General features: G+C 32.2%; 1 protein-coding gene and 1 long non-coding RNA gene across 4 annotated transcripts; one reads left to right on the forward strand and one right to left on the reverse strand.

The window, feature by feature from the left end:
• The first annotated feature begins 11,733 nt into the window (after positions 1–11,733).
• LOC137806704 (probable beta-1,3-galactosyltransferase 2) lies at positions 11,734–17,757 on the forward strand. Of its 3 annotated transcripts, XM_068606946.1 has the most exons (12): positions 11,734–12,187; positions 12,278–12,424; positions 13,074–13,164; positions 14,180–14,244; positions 14,431–14,555; positions 14,676–14,739; positions 15,115–15,187; positions 15,303–15,423; positions 16,379–16,466; positions 16,542–16,667; positions 16,882–16,991; positions 17,274–17,757. In XM_068606946.1, the coding sequence occupies exons 2-12, from the start codon at positions 12,306–12,308 to the stop codon at positions 17,420–17,422; spliced, it is 1,131 nt and encodes a 376-aa protein (XP_068463047.1). In that variant the 5' UTR covers positions 11,734–12,187; positions 12,278–12,305; the 3' UTR covers positions 17,423–17,757. The 3 variants fall into 3 exon arrangements, with proteins under 3 accessions (XP_068463047.1, XP_068463045.1, XP_068463046.1); XM_068606944.1 differs by lacking the exons at positions 11,734–12,187; positions 12,278–12,424 and having other exon boundaries at positions 14,180–14,253; positions 14,436–14,555; XM_068606945.1 differs by lacking the exons at positions 11,734–12,187; positions 12,278–12,424; positions 13,074–13,164; positions 14,180–14,244 and adding an exon at positions 14,345–14,352 and having other exon boundaries at positions 14,436–14,555.
• A 2,719-nt stretch (positions 17,758–20,476) lies between these two features.
• Positions 20,477–21,517, reverse strand: LOC137805819 (uncharacterized). Its single transcript, XR_011080245.1, has 2 exons — positions 20,893–21,517; positions 20,477–20,740 (listed from the first exon to the last, which is right to left on the reverse strand). It is a non-coding gene; the product is annotated as an uncharacterized lncRNA (long non-coding RNA).
• Between the last annotated feature and the right edge of the window lie 2,792 nt (positions 21,518–24,309).

The following is a 24,309-nucleotide window of genomic DNA, read 5'->3' on the forward strand; positions in this document are numbered from 1 at the left end:
ATAAAAATAAATATATTTTTAATAAAATGAAAATACCTATATACCTAAAAATATATTTATATATTTATAATAATAAAAATTATTATATTTAAATTATATATTATAATAATTTTATTTATGAGAATACAAAATTCATTTAAATATTTAACTTCTAACAATGATTAAAATGTTATTAGTGGGGATGTCTTTTCTTTTTCTAATTAAGATTATTATGTTTTTCATTTTTACATAATTTCAAAATTACAAACAAATTAACATGTTTTTATCTCTTTCTGGATCAAATGTAATGACTTTATATTATATATTTTGACAACTAGTTAATATTCTAAATATTTTTTTTAAAAATATATTTATTGATAATAATGAAAATTATTATTAAAAATAATTATATTTATATAACATAACATAATTTAAAGAATCATAAATAATATTAAAATTATGTAAATAAATTAACTTAAGTAAAAAACTAATTAAATTAATAAAATGTTAAATAATAAAATTATACTTAAATTTTAAATTATAATTCATTATTTCTTTCAACTTTACATTTTTTTGTTTTATTTATAAATTAAACTTTAAATTATTTTAATTAACTAAAATATGCACACACAAAAATTAATCATTATTTATTCTTCTTTTATATTCAAGGATAAATTTGTAATCTTACAATTTTTACTATTCAAAATAATTTATAATATTCTTACAACCATCACATCACTCACCAATTTTAATAAACTTTTCTCACACATCCACTCTAACATACCTCAATCCAAACAACCTCAACTTTGTTCACACTTTCTTCACACTTCCACTCACCTACACCCTCAACTTTCCACTCCCCCACACCCTTTAATCCAAACAAAGCCTTAATGATGATTTTTATATGTGTTTTTTAATTAAGAAATTGTTCATATTTGCTTTTTTTTTGAAGAAGAAGAAGTTGCATGTTGGATGCTATCTAAAGAACTTGTTCTTTAAAAAAAAAAAAACTCATTAAAATGGATTCTTAATCACAACATAAAGACATAATAACATCTACATAAAATAAATAAATAGGAAAACTAAGTCAAGTTCTTATGTTGAAAACAAAAAGTAGATGTTTTTCTTTATAATTTTCTTATTAGTCCCTACATTTAAGGTCAATATTCAAGTTACTAGAGTAATTTTAAAAAAATAAATTGGTCCAAAGTTTTTTTTTGAAATTATGCAATTTGGTCTCTTATGTTAGATTGGCATGATCGACGTTAACTGGTGAGTACGTGGCAAAGTGCGTGACAGGTAGAGTGACAACTAAATTCATTCATAACCCAAACCAAACGACAAGAAGCAAAAAAAGAACTTTATATCTGAACTAATCAAAATTGCATCTTAAGTTTCTTTGTAGTTGTGTTGAATACAAGAGAAAATGTGAAACCTAGACAATTGATGAGTATGAGAAAAAATTGATGTAAAGAGGAAATTGAATTGGAGATTTGCAATCCCACATTTGATATGGTTGCTTAAGAGAATGTTGTTGAGTTAAGAGATTCAAGTTCAGCCTTTTGAAAAAATAAAGGGCCTCTAAAGCTTTGTTGGTGAAGAAGCAAAGTGATGGGGAAGAAGAAGACCAACAGGATCTTCCAGATTTAGTGAAGAAGCGAGTCCACCGCTTCCTCTCCCAAAACCTCCCTCCAATTTCCCACTGCTAAAGCTAGCTCCCCCAAATTTTGCAACTCTCTACGCTATGCCCTCCGCCTCGCCACTCACGCCTGCTTCGCATATGCACTCACCTTTGCCAACCTTTTCTCCAAATTAGCCTCCAAAGCCTAAAACGACAACAATATATGGGTCTTGGACATCAACATCGTATTACTTGACGAACCAGAAGACGAGAACCATGAGAAATTGAACCTGCACTATGATTTCGTTTATGAGTTTGGGATTAAGGTTTGTGCAGATGGAGAGGTAACATTTGCCTATGAGTTTGGGATTAGGGTTTATGCAAAAGTTAAAAATAAATATAATTAATAATTAATTATAAACATGGCATAATGCGTGGACTCAATCTATGCATAAATGTGCCACATTGTACGCCACCTCATTACCACCACTTAACGTCGTTTATGTCAATCTAACAAAAGGGACTAAATTGTATACTTTTTAAAAAAACTTGGAACTAGATTGATTTTTCTAAAACCACCGTAGTAAATTGAATATTGACCCTAAATATAAGGATAAATAAGGTGATTATACTTTTTTATATAAATTTTATAGGATATTGTGAAATTCATAGAAAATGCATTAACAATTCAATACTGATTTTCTTTAATATAGTGTAAGTGTTTAAAAGCTAACAAATTTTAGTGTTACATACCATCTCTGCTAGGGCTTAATATTGTAAGAATATATGGCCTTAAACGAGAGAGGGGATGAATTGTTTAAGAGGGATTTTTGAAAACTTTTTCAGCTAGAACAAAATCCTTTGTCTGAAACTAAATCAAAAATTCAGTTAGCCTAGAAATTAAGCATAAAACAGCAAAGCACCAGAAAAACAATCGGTTATTTATACCAGTAAAGCAATAACAACTGAATTTAAAGGAGTTTAAAGGAAGAAAGTGATACACAAACAGTTTATACTGGTTTACTCTTAAACCAAGAGCTACATCCAGTCCCCAGAAGCCACTGGGCAATCCACTAAGCAATCAAAACAGATTACACATAAACCACCAAAGTAGTGACCTTGAGCCCTTCAAGAAACACACTCACTTTGGCACAATACACACCAAGAATGTTGATCTTGACCACCTCAAGAGCACACAACACTCCATGGCAACAACACCAGAATTTACAGAATATTCAAAACGAATTACACTTGTTTACAAAACAATCTGAAATCAATACATATGTAATCCTATTCCACTCTCTCTTGAGAAAACCCAAAGCTTGATGTGAATGTTCAAAACTTGAAAGCAATCTTTTACAACTGAAAAACTCAAATATGTTTTTCTTGTTTTTTTTATAAAACATAAAAAAAAACAGGAAATCATTTAAAGCCAACTCAACTAACAAAACAGAATTTTGTTAGTATTTTCAAATAAACAATCGATTAAAACCATGAAACAATCGATTGTTTTGGTTTGACAGCAAGTCAACCAACCAAAACAGTTTTCAACCTTTTCAAAAACACCTAAGAGTAAAACAATCAGTTGTTTCGACAAAACAACAGGTTGTTTTTCACTTAGTTTGAAAAACACTTTAAACTCAAAAAGGTTTTAAAACACATTAGCTTTAGATTCAACAAAGAGTGGATTACACATTTAAACTACCCAGATCTTATCCTAAACACAGCAGCAACTCCAACCTTGCATCAAACACTTGGATTTGGATTCTTCAAAGCCTTTGATCACTCTTGATCGACAATCTCCCCCTATTTGATAAAGACAAATCTCTGGTTGCTTGTGTTAGACTTTGTTTGAATCTGAAGCAGTTCCTGCAAAACAAAATTTATGCAATACAAAGCATCTATAGCAACAGGTTAGAACTTCACATTAGCTTGTTTTCTGCATAATCATTACAGCAGAGAAAACCAGCCAAAAAAAAGGCAAACCATATTCAAACTTTAAAACATCAGTAACAGCAGAATAAAAACCACTTAAGCAGATAGAGTTTGCAGAGTTTAAGACAACACAACAACAAATTCTCCCCCTATTTGTCTTCACAAATAGACTTTAGGAAGAGATAAAACAGAATATGAAAAGAAAGAGCAGTAAAGCTTCTACATAGCAGAAACAATCGATTGTCCCGAGCATTCAACCAGTTGTTTTTCCTTCAGTCATCCTTTCCATATTGTAGCTCAAAGATCTAATTGTGAACAACTTCAATCTGTTCATCAAGGGTCTGAAAGCGAGTGTCCATGCTATGGAATCTGTTGTCAATGCTCTGGAAATTTGCAACACAAAGATCATGCAGATTTCTTTGATTTTCCGCAAAGCCATCAAGTATATCCACCATGTATCTCTCAAATGAAGACATTGAGAGAATCACATCCCCTTGATGTCCAGCACTTGTTCCAGCATTAAAGTCAGTTGCAGGTTGTTCTTCATTGTGAACATTCATATCAACATCTTGATCTTCTTCATCAAAATCAACAGTTGCAGCACTTGAGGAACCACCATGATCACCATCTTTGCTTACCCATTTTCCATTGATCTTGGTGAAACCCATTTTGCTTAGTGAACCATTGTTCTCTTCTTGTGTTGATTTTACCAACTCAGAGGTTTCATCTTCATGATTCACTTCAAAATATAGTAGAAATTTAGAAATTAAAATAGCATAGGGGTAATGGTAGTCACTTAACCTCATAGACTTTTGCATATGCTCTTTGATGATATGAATCCAATTGATCTTGACTTTCTTCATGATGCAATAGATATAGACAAGATCTTCTTCTGTTAAAATAGAATGGTTGCTCCCCCTTGGAGTTAGAATTCAAGTGACAATGAGAGCCAACACCCTCTCATCTAATTTCAGCCCTCCAACTGAACAAGTTCTTACTTGAGCTTGTGGATTCTTCAAACAGCTTTTGTAGTATTGAATCTTGTTGAAATCTTCCACTACACCAATGTTTCCTTTATTAATTCTAAGTCCAACATACTTCAAACCAGTTACAGCAGCCCATACATCATGGGTAATCTCCATGTCTACACCCTTAACATGTGAAACAAGATGGTTTCCTTCAAACTTTAAGTTTGTGTAGAACACCCAAATTAGATCTGGATATATGTTCCCCTTCATCTCCAAGAACCTCTTCAGCAGCTGTTCCTTGAGAAGCCTTCTCACATTGTCCAGCTTTTGGCTTTTCAACCAATCAAAGGAGACAACTTTTGGACTGTTTATCACTTTTGTACTTGTTTCAAAGTGATACCTCTCAATCAATTCATTATCTCCTGAAAACCAGCCCTCAAGCCTTTCTCCTGACCTCACAACCCTAGTTTTGATCCTTTTGGATGTAGGTAGAGTGGAATCCATGAAAGCAGAATGAGACAAAGGCACACACACACAAGGAGAGAAAGAGATGTTGCAAGAGATGAGCCAATGGGTTGTTTTTGTGAAGGAAAACAGTTGCAATAGATTTTATAGCAAGGCAGAAACCTTTTTTTATCCTTTGGTGATAGTGGGTTTAGGACAACATGTAACTTCCTTCATAACCAAATCAGGCTTTCAAGACTGCTTTATTGACTAAAGATCCCTTTATGATTAAAATCTGCAATAGGCAGAATGTATAGAGAAATTAAATCAATTCTTCACAGTGTTGTCAGAGGAGAAACAATCGGTTGTTTCGAGGAAACAATCGATTGTTTTTCTGCAGTAGTTTAACAGAATGTGAATTTCAAGCATAAACTGAGAAAGGTTCAAAACAGATGTAATTGCTCATTTGAAAAAGGAGAAATTAATCATGAATCAGTAATTAAAAAGCAAAGACAAGGAAGATCTTATCCTTTCATGAAGTCCTTTCAATGAGTCATTGTTTGTGATCAAGAATGCTTCTTTTGGCTTTTGAAACAGCTTGGACTGGTAGACACCCTTAATTCAGTTCCAGTCACATTTCTTTTCTTCCAAGAACTTGATCAGATAACTCAGGACTTCATGTTTCTCTAGTATCCCTGCATCAAAATGAATTCAAGCAACAAGATTTGGTCCCCTTACAAATGTGGGTCCATTTGATTTATTTTTGTCATTTGAAACCTCACAACCTTTGGGAATCCATTTCATGAAACCTCTGAGAACAGAATATTTCCTTATTTTAAAGAATCTGACTGAATGGCCTCTTTTTGTGCAATAAAAGCATGTAACAACCGGTTGTTTCGTCTTAACAATCGGTTGTGTTTCTTGGAAGTTTTGAAAAAGACTTTGAAAATTTATCTTGCTTGTTCTGTAGATTAAAACCTAATCCAGCTTTTCCAAAAACACAATTTTGAGATGCTAAGACATTCTCAAAGTTGGATTTACCCTTTGAAAGCTTATCCATAGTTCTAACAAGATAATGAACTTTCTTTTCAAGATTTTCACAATTTTCACAAACAAGAGAGTCACACACATGAGAAGAGTTTTTCCATGCTTTTCAAGATTTTCAAAATCATTTTTTGATTTTCCAGCTCTTCTTCAAGTGTCTTGACCCTTTTTTCAAGCTAGTTATTCAACCCTTTCAATCGGTTGTTTGAGAGAGTCAATCGGTTAGCTTCTTCATGAGTTTCTTTAAAAGCTTGAAGCAATTGACTATAATTTTCAGCACTTAGGGAAGCACATGAACTTACACTGCTTGAGCTGCTTGAATCATCATCTCCTTCTGCCATTAAGCATATGTTGACTTTTTCATCTTCACTTGATGGGGAGCTTAATGAGGAGACTTCATTTTCATCCCAAGCAATATATGTTTTTCTTGATTTTCCCTTCTTTTCCTTGTAGCTTGACTTCTTTTCATTGCTTTCTTTATTTGGGCAATCATCTTTTATATGCCCTTGTTCACCACAGCCAAAGCAAGTATAATTGTTAGAATTGAAATCACTAGTTTTCGTGTTTCCATACTTTTCTTTGTTGGCTTCTTTGTTGTGATTTCTTTTCAAGAATTTACTAAACTTTTTGGACAGCAAGCTACGGTTTTCTTCCTCACTTTCATCACTTGAATCTTGTTTACTTTTGTGCTTGGCAGCTTTAAAGGCAATGCTTCTCACATGCTTGTCTTCACTTTCTTGAACATTGAGTTTATTCATCTCTAACTCATGTTCTCTAAGCTTACCAAACAATGAAGTCGTTGTCAAGGATGTCAAATCTTTTGATTCAGAAATTGTTGTTACCTTAGGTTGTCAAGATCTATCAAGGCACTTGAGAATCTTGAAGTTTAGTTCTTCTTTATCAAAAGTTTTCCCAAGGCTCATTAGATGGTTGATGATGTGAGTGAACCTCTTTTGCACTTCAGCAATAGATTTTCCCTTAAGCATTCTGAACATCTCATACTCTTGTATTAGAGTATGTTTCCTTGCTCTCTTCACATCATTTGTTCCTTCATGGGTGATGTTATGATATTCTTGGCAATACAATCAAACTTGGCCTTTTTATTTTCAGCTAGAACAAAATCCTTTGTATGAAACTAAATCAGAAATTCAATTAGCCAAGAAATTAAGCACAAAACAACAAAGCACCAGAAAAACAATCGGTTGTTTCTGCGAAACAATCGGTTGTTTATACCAGTAAAGCAATAGCAACTGAATTTAAAGGAGTTTAAAGGAAGAAAGAGATACACAAACAGTTTATATTGGTTCACTCTTAAACCAAGAGCTACATCCAGTCCCCAGAAGCCACTGGGCAATCCACTAAGCAATCAAAACAGATTACACATAAACCACCAAAGTAGTGACCTTGAACCCTTCAAGAAGCACACTCACTTTGGCACAACACACACCAAGAATGTTGATCTTGACCACCTCAAAAGCATACAACACTCCTTGGCAACAACACCAGAATTTACAGAATATTCAAAACTAATTACACTTGTTTACAAAACAATCTGAAATCAATACATATGTAATCCTATTCCACTCTCTCTTGAGAAAACCCAAAGCTTGATGTGAATGTTCAAAACTTGAAAGCAATCTTTTACAACTGAAAAACTCAAATATGTTTTTCTTGTTTTTTTTATAAAACATAAACAAACTATTTATATCCTTCAAAGATTGGTCAAAGCATTTAATTGAGGAGCGTATTCAGTTGGAAATCATTTAAAGCACACTCAACTAACAAAATAGAATTTTGTTAGTATTTTCAAAGAAACAATCGATTGAAACCACGAAACAATCGATTGTTTTTGTTTGACAACAAGTCAACCAACCAAAACAGTTTTCAACCTTTTCAAAAACACCTAAGAATAAAACAATCGGTTGTTTCGACAAAACAACAGGTTGTTTTTCACTTAGTTTGAAAAACACTTTAAACTCAAAAAGGTTTTAAAACACATTAGCTTTAGATTCAACAAAGAGTGGATTACACATTTAAACTACCCATATCCTATCCTAAACACAGCAGCAATTCCAACCTTGCATCAAACACTTGGATTTGGATTCTTCAAAGCCTTTGATCACTCTTGATCTACAAATATTTCCCCTCCAAACTACCTAATTGCAAATTTCAAACTTTTTTCTCTTTGCAATTTTTTCAAATTTTCTCTTTTACTTTATTTTTTAAGTTTTTAAAATTGTTTCACATAATTTTTAAGTCATTTTACTTTATAAATCTCTCTATCTTATTTTTTTTTTTTAGATTTTTCTTTATAAATATTTTGAGATTTGGGTAGTCCAATTAATTGAAAAATGTATAAGTCAATTTATTCAACTTTTTTTTGTTTATTTATTATTTGGTTGTTTGAATGAATTTTTTTAATATTTTTTTAAGCTTTAGTGGTAGATTCAACTTTTGATGGAGGATCATCAAGTCACCACAACTTTGAGCTAAGAAGATTGAAGAATATATACTTTAGTTAGAACATTTATTTATAAGAGTCTTTTTCATCTTCTAGGTCTTATAATTTTGTATAGGCAAATTTTTCCTCCACCTCCATACCTTTCCCCTACAGCTCCATATTAATTGTGAAAAGTCAGTTTTAACTTTTTTTAAAATTTAAATAACCCTAAAGGAAGCATAACCTCACATTTTTAAATAACCTGAGTTGCACCCCACACCTCCCTTCTAGCCGCAACATTTGAGAGAGCATTTCTATCATTTGAGTATGTGTAAGAAGGTTGGCAAGAAGATTTGTTGTATTTGACTTTCCCTAGTGCAAAAATGATTTTTTTTTAGTTTTTGTATTTCATTTCACCTTGTTGGTCTTTTTTTATGTTTTTTTTTACTTCCAAAAAAATAATAAAATAAGCGAACGAAAACACAACCACACTCAGTAAAAACACTACAAAACTTATCTTAACCACCAACATTCACCACCAGCCACTACAATCAACCACCAATAAAAACACTACAAAACTTACCTCAACTACTGATGTAACCATGAAAGTAGCATCACCATCTAAACTAGTCCAACTTTACAAGAAGATGACCAAGAAGAAAAAAAAAAGACTATTCAAGACTAGGTCAAGCATCTCGGACTAGGACACAAGGCCCCACCATCTCTTAGAAGATCATCAATAGCAGAACACCAGAGCATGTGCTAGAATACCAATTATTCTTTATTTTAATCTTTTAAGAGGAGGTATTAAAAAGCATAAAAAATGGGTTTCTTCATGACCCATAGAGAAACCCTAACATCTAGAAGGTCTCCTATGTGCAACTCCTAGTCACACTTCCCACATTAAGCACATGCTTAAATGTGAGAAGCACGACCCCTTCTAGATCCATAATTAGTGGCACATTTTTAGGAGTTAAGCTAGCTTATTTTGAATTTCAAATTTCCCTTCATGCCTTAATCACATGGCACCTATCACTATAAATAGGTTGTCACCTCCTCTTGTAAATCACAACATATTTTGAGTAAAGAAACTTTGCTTGAGTGAATCTATGAGTAGCTATTTTTCTCTGAGTCTTATCTTGGCAAAGATGCTTCAAGTGGTGACTCTTTTCATCACTTATCTTGGACCTCTCCTCCTCCAAGTGGAATGATTTCTCCATTCTTCCACCTCCATGGATGTCTACTACCATTTAAGTTTTTCATTCTTCTTCTCTAATTCCATGTTTTCAAATTTCGTCAATTCTAGTATCTTTTTGAATGCTTAATTCCGTTTGCAATTATTCATTGTGTGAGTCTTTTTCTTTTACTTTTGAATAGAACTTTCACACTTACTTAACCACTTGGTTAAGTTCGTGTCTAGTGGCAATCCTCACTGAGTCATCACCATATTTTGTTAATCAAAATCCTAATCCAAGTGAAACCAATAACTCAATGTGTGTTGTCTACTAAATCAACCCAAATCAACTACCAACGTTCTCCACAACCACTACAATCAACCACCACAACGAATCACCAACACTTAAAAAAGAAGAAGACATCATACTCTCCATCGTATTCAGAAAGGTGTTGTTGGAATTAAACAAATGTGAAGGTATAAATGTGCAGGGAGAATTTTCCTTTATATATAGTATAATAGATTTATTTTGGCTTGTAAATTTGTATAGGTTTATTTGGGACATGTATTAGGCCTAATAGAATAGGATAAAAATATAAAATAAAAGAGGTTACAATTGGGTCTTCTTAAGCCCAATTGCAACCTAGACGAAATTGGAAGTCAATGTAGGAATTGCAACCTTGAACACACACGTGGAAAATATGGAATGCAATTTAGGACAACATATGGAACATGTGACTCCAACTCGAATAGAGTTAGACTAAGGTGTGATACATATGTCCATCCATATGGCAACATCTCATTGGAGAGACTCTTCAACCAATACCAATTCGCTACTTGTCAAAGTTAGGAATATAAAGGATTTGCTCCAATTAGAGAGTGTCATTTGTCTAGTTTTGATTGGAGAAATATTTCTGAAATTTGGCACCAAGTAGGCTATAAATAGAGGTGTTCATACACTTGCATTTTAGCTTAGAATTTGATAATGAAATGCTGTCCAAATTTTAGCACAATTGTCTTCTACACTATCTCTTTGTTAGCACTTTTGTGTGTCTAAGTTAGAATCAACTTAGGAGTTGACCTTACTTCTTTCACCTTCTCCACACAATTTTATTTCCTCAATTGAAGCCATACAAAACCTCCAACAATCCGCAACAAAACTACAAATCAAAAGAAACATGGTGATGCATCCAAGGATTGCATCAACTTTCTTCTTACTCTTCTTTTGGTTTAGTGAACAAGCAATTGAATAAAGGGAGTTAACATATTGGTAAGACTAATAATTATTTTTAGAATTTACAATTCTTAAGTTATATAGAAATTGTTTTCTGACACATTATCTAGAATTGTAATTAGATATTGTATCTTTAACACCATGTTATGTTTTGAATAACTAATTGAAAATGTTTTGTAATCTAAATAGTATAAAAAAAATTTGATATGTGAATTGAATAGTTATTTGGAAGTATTGAATTTTAAAAAGTGAATTGAATTAGAATATTTTTGGATTATTGTTGAGTGTTGAATAGTCCTAAATTATTTGAAATGTTGTATATGTATTTTGGAGTGTCAAACATTTTTAAGATAAGGTTTTAAAACTATATCATGGATAGATTTAGTTAGTTTGGGACTGTATAAGATGTGGATAATTTTTAATTTTGTATAATTTGCTTGATACATGGAAAGATTGGTTATTGCTCAACACTTGCTATAATTGGTGACTAAATTTAGAAAGTAGTCCAACAATGTTTATTTTTTATGATATGATTGATGACTTTTGAGAGATTTTATTTATAGTTAAGTGTGATAAAGCACAATTTTGGTGGGAGAAGGTAAAGAATGAACAGAAGTAATAGCAATAATAAGAGTGATAATAAAACCTCATGCATTTAGTATTAGGAGAAGAATGTGTAGAGTTGTGGAAGCGTTACAAGTGGAAAAATACTGAGACGATAGATGTTTTTTTTACGGTTACGGGTGGATTGGATAGCACCACAATCTGGTTGAATTGCATCTCTAATTGGGGAAGATTTTGACCATAAGGCAAACCAGAAAAGACTCGGGTGGGATCCATCTGAACTGGATTCAACCCACTTTCCACAAAACCTCAAGTGCCATGGTAAAAATAATACTCGCTTATCACCAACCGACACTTTTAAAGGAAAATTATAAGCAACCAAAACACCCCTCTCTCCAAATAACTTTACTTAATCACACCAAGTTTTCTTCCCCTTTTCTTAATGGGATTTTATTTTGGGGGGCACACTTTTGTTAGTGTTAATGATTTGGGGTTTATGAAGTATACCATAAACAGAGTTGAGCTGAAAAGTTGTGGAACCAGGAATTTAGGAGAGAAACATAACTGATGGTGAACAAGATCTGAGAAGAGAAACCGTGATGGAACACTTGAGTAACTGTTGCCGTTATCTGTTGTTTTAAGTTTGGTTCCGAATAACGTTTGTGGTGTTAAGAAGCGTTTGTTGACAAGGAACTGTTCCGAAAGACTGGAAGATAAAGGGGCTTAGTGGGTCTTCCTCTCTTGCCCCCAACGAACCGGATAGTGGCTGGGTGCCACAGAAGCTGTAAAGTTTGCTTCTTTTTTTTATAATTTCTGCATTCATTTGATCTTTGTTACACGTTGGGTTTTTAATACTGTGTGCATTTTTGTATAGTGAGGTGAGGGAGAAGAGGGGAGGGGGAATGTCTATGAAGAGCAAGGGGGGAGCTGCAGAACTGAGTGCAAGGAACGTCCTGCAGAGGAAATGGGCTCTTCTGCTCTGTGTGGCAAGCTTCTGTGCCGGAATGTTCTTCACAAATAGGTACATTTGCTTCTGGGTCTGTATATTTGAGCATCAAGTTCTATCATTTTTTAGTTATTTTCGGCGAGTGATCGAGTTTCTTTCTCAGCTGCAAACTGGGGTTATGCTCTAAGAAAGAACATTTTACCTGTGTCTTCTGCATTAGGACATTTATTCCATTCTTCTTCTTCTTCTTCTTCTTTATTGTTTGCTTACAATTCTCCACATGATTTTCTGTTGGTTTCATTAAATGTACCAAAGTTATTCAGTCTCATTTTATTTTTTTCTCTCTTCCACTTCTTGCATCTCCTTCTTTACCGCTTAATAAAAAAAGCTGATTGGTGGGTATGTATATTTTATTCCCCTCTCTCTTTACGTAGTTGCTGAAAATTGTCAAGTTTTAATTGAATGTAGACATTGCGTTGAGTTTAATTAAACGAAGGCTTCCTTACATATGGCGTGACCTGTCATAGTCAGTTTTTTTACATTTCTTCATCGCCCTTGGTTTTGTTCCTGTTTGAACAAATATCAACTTATGAAGCTGAGTTAATAAATTAAGTGTTCCCTTCTTTTCTCCGATTTCTAAGCTATTAGTAGTTATTTTAAAATAGATCTTAAGGGAACTAATCATTATGATATACGTGTAATGCTAACCATAATTTTGTTTCAGGATATGGTCGATGCCTGAATATATAGAAATTTCAGGGACTAGTGAGATTGAAAGAATAAAATTAAACTCTGATGGTTGTAATCTAAATCCAGTAAGTGTATCAGTTACTCTTTTGCACATGTTATATTTTTTTGTATGTTATGCATCCATTTGTCCCCTATCCCGTAATAGGTAGAACTAGTACTGGAATTTGTAACAACAGTAGAAGTTCCTTCCCCATGAAATGATCAGGATATAAAAAACCAAAATATTTGTAATATATTTACACTTGTTTATATTTGTGGTTAGTTCATTATTCATGTGCACTCGTAACAGAATCGTGGAAAATGTCACTATATCTTTGTTTTTGGTAATTTATTTCATTGGGGATGAATGTGCCTTCAGAATTAAGCCCGACATTTGTGAACTTCTTTTCGCCTTGTAAGAATGAACTCCTCTGCTTAGTTTGTATAGAAGTTTTCTCTTTTTTGGATTTTTTTTTCATTAAGAAAAAAGGTTCCTTTTACTTTGAGGATCTTTGCAAGGGTTGTATTTGGCCCAAGTTTTGAATGGCTATTGATGAGTGGTTTAATGTAGCAGTTGTAGTGTATGACACAGTGGCCATAGCAACACTATAGTGGTGCTATCTGCTCATTAAAAAAAAAGCCTTGGAACAGATTCATCTAAGGCCTTTTAGGCGGGGCTATGTTTGGGATTGTTTTGACAATGACATCTACAGCTATAATAATAGCAGTAAAGTGGACATGATGATCGATGATTCTTGCCTAGGAAGCTTGTATTTGACTTTTGTTTCTATTTATTTGTATGTTTTGTTTAAGAGACCTATGACAATATTTTAATTATGAATGTTATCCATTGTGCATATCCTGCCATCCACTATCCCATTGTAGTGTTTTTGGTGTTGGATGATATGCACTATATTAGGGATTTAAAACCATGGGTTAGTACTTTTTATCTTAAACATTTTTCTCCGGTGGCTTTTTGAAATTTAGTATATATAATGTTTAAATCTCAGGCATATAACTATCAGCTGCATCTTGTTCTATTTATGAAAAAAGATCTATAATGATGACATGTTCTGCTTGATGTTTTACCTTTATTTTAAGGTTGCAAGGCCAAGCTCAAATTACAGTAAAGTGGAAGTTTCAAATACACAGAATGTTGTCAAGAATGATGTCAAGTAAGCCAAGCCAAAGCTTCTTTGCATGGGATTTACTTAGTAACGTATCAAACAACTATAATGCTAATCCATTTCTATACATGAATTTCAGGAGACCAAGTAAGACAAAATCTACTTTGGAGCTGAATCATAAATTTGCTTTGCTACTTCCTGAATTATGCTGAATGGTTGTGCTGTATCAGGGAAGTCAGAGACAATTGAATCAAGTACTAGGAGAAAATATTTCATGGTTATAGGGATCAATACAGCTTTCAGTAGCAGGAAACGAAGAGACTCTGTTCGTACAACTTGGATGCCACGAGGTGATTTAATGATATTTCATCACTTTCTAGTTTTTCCTCTCATAGAAGTTCCCCTTCAGCCTGCTTAAGTAATTCCATACCATCATGTATCTAAACTGGTTTCTAATGGAACTTCATTAGCTAATGAAAGACAGAAGTTGGAGGAAGAAAAGGGCATAATCATACGATTCGTTATAGGTCACAGGTCAGATTTCCTGATATTCACTTTCCTTTATTGTTGTGCTTTCCTACTTTTGATGATTCTGTTGCACTTATTTTCTCATATGATCTCAGAACTTTGTTTTGTGGCCTAATTATCAAATTATATCAAACATATAATTGTATTCTCTCTTTCTGATGCAAGTTGTGTTTATTTATCCTCTTTTTGTGTTGATTGGTTGTATACTTGTTCTTTTACTAGATGGAACTATAAATAATTATTGTCAAAAATCAATGACACAATGTCATGAAATTTTGGGATCATCCATGATGAATTCCAATATGGTTGGTTGAATTCGTATTTTTGTGTGATGCTAAGTAACCATAACCTAGAGATTTAATTAGCCTTTTTTGTCTATAGTTCTACATCTGGTGGCATTCTTGACAAAGCTATTGAAGCAGAGGAGAAGCTTCATGCTGACTTTTTGAGGCTGGTAATCTTTCTCTCCCTCCCCTTTTAATTTAGATGCATATATATATATATATATATATATATATATATTTGTATTTTTTTTGGTTGATGAAACAAAATACATTTGTGTTAAGCAGAACCACGTTGAGGGATACCTAGAACTATCAGCTAAGACAAAGACCTACTTTTCGACTGCTGTTGCCTTGTGGGATGCGGAATTTTATGTTAAAGTTGATGATGATGTTCATGTCAATTTAGGTAAATAGAAAAAAATATTCAGCGTGTACGCTTAATCATTGATAATATGATATGTGGAGTTATGGGAGAAAGTAACTGGTAAAGTTGAAGTGATAAATCTAAGTCAGTTTTTACACATGATATGTGCAGAAAAAATAACTTATTTCTTTAAAAAGGAGCGCTAAATCATTTAAATTTATTACAAATTTTCTATAAATATGATTACAGAATGAGGAAGACTTAAAAAAATTACTGTTAGAAATTCTATTATTTTTACTTCGTAATTTAGCTTAGGAACATAAGCCCAAATTATACGAGACTTATATAGACTAGTAAATTTCTTTTTATGTATTTCGCTTGTTAGTAAAACTGCCTAAGATGTTGTTTAGTAATAAAATAAAATAAAGTATCTAAGGGATCACATGACTTAGTTTGTGGGAGAAACTCTTGTGCATTAACAGGTAGCTCGACGAACCATTGACTTTGAATTTTGTCACCTTGTATTCCTGTGCTTACATTAGAGCATAAATCGTCAATCTTGTTGTACAACTAAATTCATTTATCCATCAGCAGCTTCCTTAATTGTATACATTAAAAAGTTGAGGTTTGTGTATACTATCTGCAATAGGCCTGACCTGACACCATTTTGTTACTTTCCAATTAAAGTCATGGCAATGCTTAGATTCTTCTCTATGTTTGGTATATTGAACTGTTATATTTTTTTGCTTTCTGCAGTGTTATGGATTGAGAGCTGGTACATTCTCTATAGAACATTCTTGTAATTGTGATGTTGCTCTCATAGTTGTATTTGGAATGTTTGCTTAATTGGATGGACTTTAATAAAAATTGACAGAAAAGTGAAAGGCATAAAATTCACTTGAGTAATGATTATTTTAGATTTTGTTTGACTACACTTCATAATAGATACTTCATTGTCTATCCTCATTGTGCTTATTGTGCCTTTTTGCAATCTCAGCAACACTTGGATTGACTTTGAGTATGCACCGAATGAAACCTCGGGTGTATGTTGGGTGCATGAAATCCGGTCCTGTCCTTGCTCAGAAGTAAGAAAGCCTGTGTATTATATTTTTTCGGTTGCAGTTTAAAAACACTTCCTTAGTGTAACCATCTTACCACAGGGGAGTTAAATACCATGAACCAGAATACTGGAAGTTTGGAGAGGTGGGAAACAAGTACTTCCGTCATGCTACAGGACAATTATATGCCATTTCCAAAGATTTGGCTACTTATATATCAATAAATCAGTAAGTCTTGTTTTCCTTGCTCAAAACTGTTAAAGCACACAGGCAAGTGGGTGTTTGTATGTCAATTATTGAGATTTTCATTAGGTTGGAACAAGTGCAGACTAACAGCTTCATGGACTCTCCTCTACTAGGAAAGAATTGAATATTATACCAACGAATGTAGCATTTAGTGCTACTTTGATGGACTGATAACAGTTTGATTTACAAATACCAGGGATGTGCTACATAAATATGCCAACGAAGATGTTTCATTGGGATCTTGGTTTATTGGTTTAGACGTGGATCATGTTGATGATAGGAGAATGTGTTGTGGCACACCCCCTGGTATGTTGATTTTTATTTTACCATAATCTATTCAAGAGAAAATTCATGTTACCCACTATAATTAATCCAATACTTTTTCACAAGCATTATATATAAATCTGAGCAACCAATGAAAAGCCTATCATCAGAATGTTCATGTAATTTGAGATGTCGTTAGTTTTCTTTCTGAATCTGTGATTCCATGTAAACCTGACAAAATGATAAATTTACATGGTTTTTCTTGGCTAGATGACAAGATCATAAGTTTATGTATTTAACAGTAGTGGTGCTACCCTCCTGCAGATTGCGAGTGGAAGGCACAGGCTGGTAACGTATGTGTTGCTTCGTTTGATTGGAAATGCAGTGGAATCTGCAGGTCTGTAGAGAGGATGAAAGAAGTTCACCTGCGTTGTGGGGAGGATGAAAACGCTTTGTGGAGTGCAGCCTTATAAACCAAACAAGTAGTGCAATGAAAATTCAGAAACCTTGAAGAACAGACGAATGGTGCAGGCCATAGACGTAGTATGAGAGTAGTAGTTGGTGGATGAAAATGGTATTAAGATAGTTGATATGTGTAGCTGCTTGGGAGCCATACAATTTTGCTGAACTGAGTTGCAGCTGCCAAAGAGAATGAAGAAGATAATGAAGAAGAGAATGCAGTAGAGTATATATAGTAGCAGCAATAACCAACCCATTCTTTTGTTGTTTAGTGGCTGGAGGGCTTTACATTCTAGTTCTCTGTCATGTCTAACGCTTCACAATAATTATTACTTTTCTCTTTTTCTTACACAGCTTTAATATAATTTTATTTATTTACCTCACAACAAAATTTATGGAGTCATTAAATAAACAATGATTCAATTTTATTTTTTTTAATAACTGTTATATTTTTTAAAGTAATTCCACATCTAATATTATTATATAATAAATGTTATTCTTAATATCAAGTAGAACAATTTTTTAGTTATTATGATTATAAGTAATGAATTTAAAAGTTATTGCAAACAAATTGTTCATTCATAAAAGAAAAATAAAATAAAGAATATGATTGTTAATGCGAAAATACAAATATAACTTCTGAAAAAAAGAAAAGAAACTGACACCTATTTTTATAATAAATAACCAAAAAAATTCATGATATTCAAAATTTGTTATTAGAAAAAATATTTTTCATTAATGATAAAGAAAAAAATGTTAGATTAATTCTTTAATCACATTTTTTAAATGATGAAAAGATATGCATAAATATATTTCTATATAGAGTTTGTATTCGTAAGATTAATATACAACTTTTTATTGAATCAACAATTAAAGGTATCAAAATAATCATTTACAATAATGAAAGAAACGCAGGGAGATTTGGTAAATAAAATAAAATATAATTCAATTCAATTTAATGTTATACACAAATCTTTAACTTAAAAAAAGAAAAGCAGGTCTTGAATTGGTAAAAAGTAAACACTATAGAAAATAACGACCTAAATATGCAGTAGCATATAGTTTTATCTTTTTTTTTAAAATGTTACTCATTAATTTTAAAATGGTCTATATAATTAAAAGTAATGTTTTAAGGATACAGGCTAAACAATATCAACAAAAAAGGAGAATAAATTGGTTAGAGAAATTTTTTTTTTATAAAAGTTTTGATGTTAGACATCGCTATGCAACTTGACATCTCAGTTAGGCTGACACCTCAAGTAACAACAATCATCTGTCATCACATGAAAAAAATATTATTAAAAACAAGAAAAAGAAATAAAATACAAAAATATGGGGGGACTAGACCAAAACCCACATGTTAACTAAAACGATACATAGGTAGACTATACTTATTCATAAAGAATTCTAAGAACAGACTAGATGAAAGTCTATTATACCAATGAAATGATTCTCTATGAATGAATCCTAAATTAGCCAACTTATCAGCACATGCATTTTCCTCACGAAAAATATGAATAATCCTAAACCTGATTGTCCTATAGAAATTAAGACAAGTATTCATCGATTACGAAGCATCCACGGAACATTAGTTCTAGCAGTAAACGCAGCACAAACCAAGACGAATCACATTCAAGCCAAACATTAGTAGGTCTCATGTTTTGAACTTCCTGCATAGCATATATAACTCTATAAAACTCAGCAACCAAAACACTCTGAACTTCAAGAAATGTTGAAAAAGCACCAATAAATTAGAGAAATCTTTTAACAATGATTGCTTTTAAAAAAAAATTAACCACTTTACAATATATTTTAAGAAGCAATTTCGATAGTATTCTTTAAAGCAAAGAGAGAAAAAAAAGAGCAATAAAAGAAATATGAAACAAATAAAGAATACCAGAGTTTTTTTATAGTTTTTTTATTCTCTCTTTATAAATGTTAAAGTTTCAATATAAACAACCTAATATTGATTTGTTTCGCTATTATTAACAGTGAATACAGTTACGTAAATCTACCAAAAATAATATACAAGCACAATATAAAATATGAGGTATTTTAGAGAAATGAGTAAAAGAAAAAAAAAATATTCCTAAAGAACTTGTAAATGTCATTTGGTTCAATAACACTTCTCGATTTAGCTCAAAAAATAATTCTAAAGAACTCTTATAAAAATTAAAAACATTTTCGAAAATAATGTAGTATATCAGTTATTTATTTATCTATTTTTATTTTAAAATAATATATTTTATTTAAAAAAATACAGTTAATCAATTATATTCATTTGAATGAATTTGAAAATTTATTAAGAAAAAATTAATCTATTGTTTTAAGTAATAATTAATTATTCGTATAAATATTTTTTAAAAAATAAAATAAAAATTAATTATTTTTCAACATAATCAATATGATAATAAACTATAAATTTAACATAATAGTTTATTATCTGTAAGTTTAATAGTTTTCTTAAATCTAAGTATCGCAAAATAATAAATTATATTATTCCTTAATTGATTAAAGTATTATTGTTAAGCGTTTAAAATATATTTTTAAAAAGAACAAGCGTTCCTTAATTAAGTAAATACAATGTACTAAATATGTCTAATCTATGCATACATAATCAAAATCAAAATAACTATATATAATGTCTTTGTAATTTATAAATGTAGCATCGCATTTACACTTGCCACACATAGACATGTAATGATATGCATTGACCAAGCAAGTTATTAATAAATAAGAACGAAAATTGTGAATGTTTACTTAACCCACCGAGCATAAATAAAAAAATAAAAAAGTGACATAGTAAATAAACAAAATCATTTATCTTCCAATTATTTTAACACAAGTGTATTTGAACCCACCTTTTATTTGTTGTGCAGAATCAAAAGATTTTTTTTTAGGACCAAATCATTGAGACCTCTTGTAGTTGGAAACATGCCCAAATGAATGTTGGTGCTTTAAATGTAAACAGAAGAGAAAGGCAATTGTAAAGAGAGATTTATTTTTGAGTGATATGTTGGTAATCTTACATCAAATAAACTAAATTACAAATGAAAAGATAAACCAAATTATAAATGGAAAAAGAAATAATTTATTTATTGAATGAATTAATTTTGAAATTACATTGACCCAAGTTACAACCTTCAATTTGATGTTGGGAAAAGTAACATTTTCCTTTATCTTTGCCAATTGCCACTTCCCACTTCATTGATTTGCCTCTAATGAAGTCCCTACCATCCTCAAAACAGAAAATACAATAAAAAAGCTAAAATAATTTCCCTACCTACTCTACCAATTCACCATCCCACATCAAAATATTGGTCACTGCTTTTCTGAGACACAAAAAAAAATCCTAATAAGCTGCTCACCCAAATTAGGTAGCATAACATTCATTTACAATTCCTTTTTGCTACCAATGAATTCTAAGCACAAGAATAATAATAAAACTCAATGGTGTTGCAGATTACCAAGGAGAAAAACTTACTAAAGTTGGCCTTGTAGTAAAGAGTTTGAGTAGTATGCATGAAGTCTTAGATTTGATCTTTGGTGCCGCCATTGTAATAAAAGAGATTTGTAGAGAAGGAAAATGTGATAGTCTGAGATCAATTACATGTGATATTGGCACGGCTCAATCAAACAACACAGAGTTTTGGATAACAAAACACTGCCTTCTGATTGAACCGCACCAATATCTCAAGTTCTTAATTGTACTCTTTGAAGTCTGATCCTCCACCACTTTCCATTCCTGCACCTTCTTAAGAAAGAAACAAGCATTGGTTAATTAATGTGATAAGAAAAGCTTACCCACCCCAATGGTAACTGCAGTATATCATCACCAGAAAGCATAATACTTGGAAATTTTGATGAAGAAAGCATGTTCCTTTGAAGTATAGAGTGTCCTGTGAGATTCCTAAAATATAATGGAAGAGAGAGAGGGAGAGAGAGAGGCAGAGCCTTAAATATGGTGGCATTTAATTTGCCAACGACTCAGCCAAAAATAGGAGGGGGCACATTAAATTGTGAGAGTGGAAACAAAGGGAAAAGAAAGGCATATTTTGAAGTGTGACAAGAAGAGAAGGGCAGTGAGACAAGAAAACGAGTCCAGGTTCCAGGGTTTTATATTTATGAGTCTCAGAGGGTAAGTTGGTATGCTGCCAACCACATTTGAAATTCAAATAGTATGAAATGGCTTTTAGAAAGTTTGTGAGTGGTTGGTGTGAAATTGTGAATGTAGTGATTTGATTGAGTCTTGCTAACTCATGTCATTGATTCTCTATTCAACCAATTATATTTGGTAATTGGTTTCTCAACAACATATCTATGTGCTGCAAAAAGTTTGATTTCGTCAATATCAAACTCATCTTCACTTTCTTCCACATTCAAAGGCAGAGATAGATGGACAGATACATAATCAAACCGTCTTTGGTATAAATCCATAGAAGGAATAACTAGGAAAGTATATTGAACAGAATTTCTTTTCTTTTCTATTTTTTTGACATCAGAGGTCTTAGTTCTTTAGTTTATGATTAAAAAGGGAGGAAAGGAAAGAAATGAACAAGATCCACAAAATCCCATGGAAGAGGTGGTTGTCACGTCTAGTAACCTTCAATGAATTTCAAAACTCTGGCTTCTTTGTTGTTATTTTTCATCAAAACCATGTGGAGATTTTAATGTTGTTTATAAAAAAAAATTGATATAATAATCCTGTACAATTTAAAGCTGAAGCTAGTCTTTGTATGAATTTGAATTAATGGTTGCTAAAAAAATGTTTATGAAGTGTTAGTCTTTTTTTTTATAGAGTTGGGGTGCCAGCTGGTGGCACCTAAATTCTCCTTTTTGATGAGAGAAGCAAACAGTGTTAATCAGTTCTGATGCATAGGTTGGGAGGGACCCTGTGACCTGTTATGTTGCTTCGAGTATTTCCGCCAGTAATGCCCTTAACTAAGGGGAAGATTTGTTTGCACACGTTTTTGAAGGGAAAGTGTTACTTTATCAACACTTTGGCACCACAGGTTAGGAAGCCAGGGGAATAAAACAATTGCAAAATTAATTAAATAACTAGGAACAATCTTTTTTTTTTTTAGTTTACTTCGCAATAATTGGATTACAATTTAACTTGATTTAGTCCAACCCTGTAAGACTGTAAAAAAGTGTTTTGTAACATGAGATGGTTAAAGCTATAGGTTAATGTTGTTGATTGTACTGTTTGAGGCATATTTTCTTTTAGGAAAGAAGATGTTTAAACTCTTCAGTGTTATAGAGATTGTTTTGATGTACCAAAACAAAATTTAAGTTCATTAAAATTAGATGAATTTGGTATAAATGTGATTAGAAAGGAGTTTAAGAAAGTGTATAAATGGAGAAAAGCAGAAAGAACTGCTTTGGCAGCTTAGAATGGTGGCAATAAAGAGTTGCATTGTAGATGGAGAGAGTGTGTTCTAGAGTTGGTATTAGAACAACAATGGGTTTGTTCTAATTAAGTAGTAATAGAATGTTTTGGTTGGGCATGCAGTTTTGTTGATAGAGGCATCTGAGCACTATTTTGGGGACAGACCCCAAAATGATGGTCATTGGAGTTCAGTCCAAATCTCCAATTCCAGCTAGGGACACTTGGAAATACCAAAATTAGATCAAAGAGTTGGCCAAATGTCAATTCCAAATAAATGCCCACACAAGATTGTGACTTTCTTTATCTACTCGCTGTCTTCAAGTACCTTCTCTGTTTTAATACACACAAATTAATATTGGTCCAGAAAATTTATAGATAGTATTCAACCAACTGCATGTCTGGATCTGCAACAGATTCTTTCATTCAAATTTACCATCACACTCTCCTTTCATCCATCCCATTTACTAACTGTTTTAATTATTACTTTATATATAAATATATATTAGTATTTGGAATGTGTGACCAAACACACATGCAAATCAAAAGTAGATTTTGCTGCATTAACCTTTTATTTTTTTGGTATCTCCCAAAATTAATATATATTTAAGATCATAAATTTTTAAAAAATAAAACATATATATACAGTTAAAGATAATTTAATTCAGGTAGGAGGAGCAGAGACACACTACCTCAATCCTTTACCATATAGCAGATGAAGTACATTGCATGCAAAGTTTACTTCAACCATTATTTTCTATATATAAATTAATTTTATTCTAGATGAGCATGTGAAATGAGAGGGATATAATTTGGTAAACTGGCAGAAGCACATATGCATATTATATGCATGTATGAATAATAATTTTCAAAAGCTTGTCAGATAAAACTCATGGATTTTATTGTTTTGTGTATACTAATAGTATGTATGCAAAGTCTTGCATTGTGTTTCCAGCATTCATCCCATGTTAATAAAACTAAGGCAGTATTTAATTAGTAGCAACAAAGAGATCAGAGATGAAAGTTGGGAGGAGTGAAAAAGCCAAAACATAATTGGTGTTATTGGTAAACAGCAGTGGAAAAAGAAAAGGAAAAGTTGAAGCTTCTTAGATGAAGTGTTTATTGTAGCTTTATGTAATATAACTGGCAAAGTAAGCAGATAGTAGGCAAACCTTATTCTTGACCGAAATCTTACCAAAACTTCAAGTGTACTTAGTAGCAATGATATGTCCCTATCTTCATGTGAAATAGTGTCTTTTCTTTCACCTTCTTTTACACTAGAAAACAAGCTGAGTTGAGTAATGTCAGTTCACACAATAACGTGTAAATCCTGCAAGTGATATCCCACCTCCTTTTGTCACACTATATTCACATCACTGGCTAATTAAACCAGAGTATTAATTCGAACTAGCATCTTCTTTAATGTTGAAACTCTTTCAATTCATGGAAGAATCTTCAGACAGTGCTCACAGGTGCAATAAAGTGCTCAACATGGTCACTGAAATATCTATAGCA

This window comes from Phaseolus vulgaris, chromosome 3, assembly GCF_000499845.2.
Source record: "Phaseolus vulgaris cultivar G19833 chromosome 3, P. vulgaris v2.0, whole genome shotgun sequence".
In the NCBI taxonomy this organism is placed as follows: Eukaryota; Viridiplantae; Streptophyta; class Magnoliopsida; order Fabales; family Fabaceae; genus Phaseolus; species Phaseolus vulgaris.

Bases quoted from the DNA above. Each gene is read 5' to 3' on its own strand.
- LOC137806704 (XM_068606946.1), top strand. From the start codon at position 12,306: ATGTCTATGAAGAGCAAGGGGGGAGCTGCAGAACTGAGTGCAAGGAAC. The intron at 16,668-16,881 runs GTAAGTCTTGTT...TACAAATACCAG, and splicing joins ACTTATATATCAATAAATCA to GGATGTGCTACATAAATATG. The intron at 16,992-17,273 runs GTATGTTGATTT...ACCCTCCTGCAG, and splicing joins GTGTTGTGGCACACCCCCTG to ATTGCGAGTGGAAGGCACAG.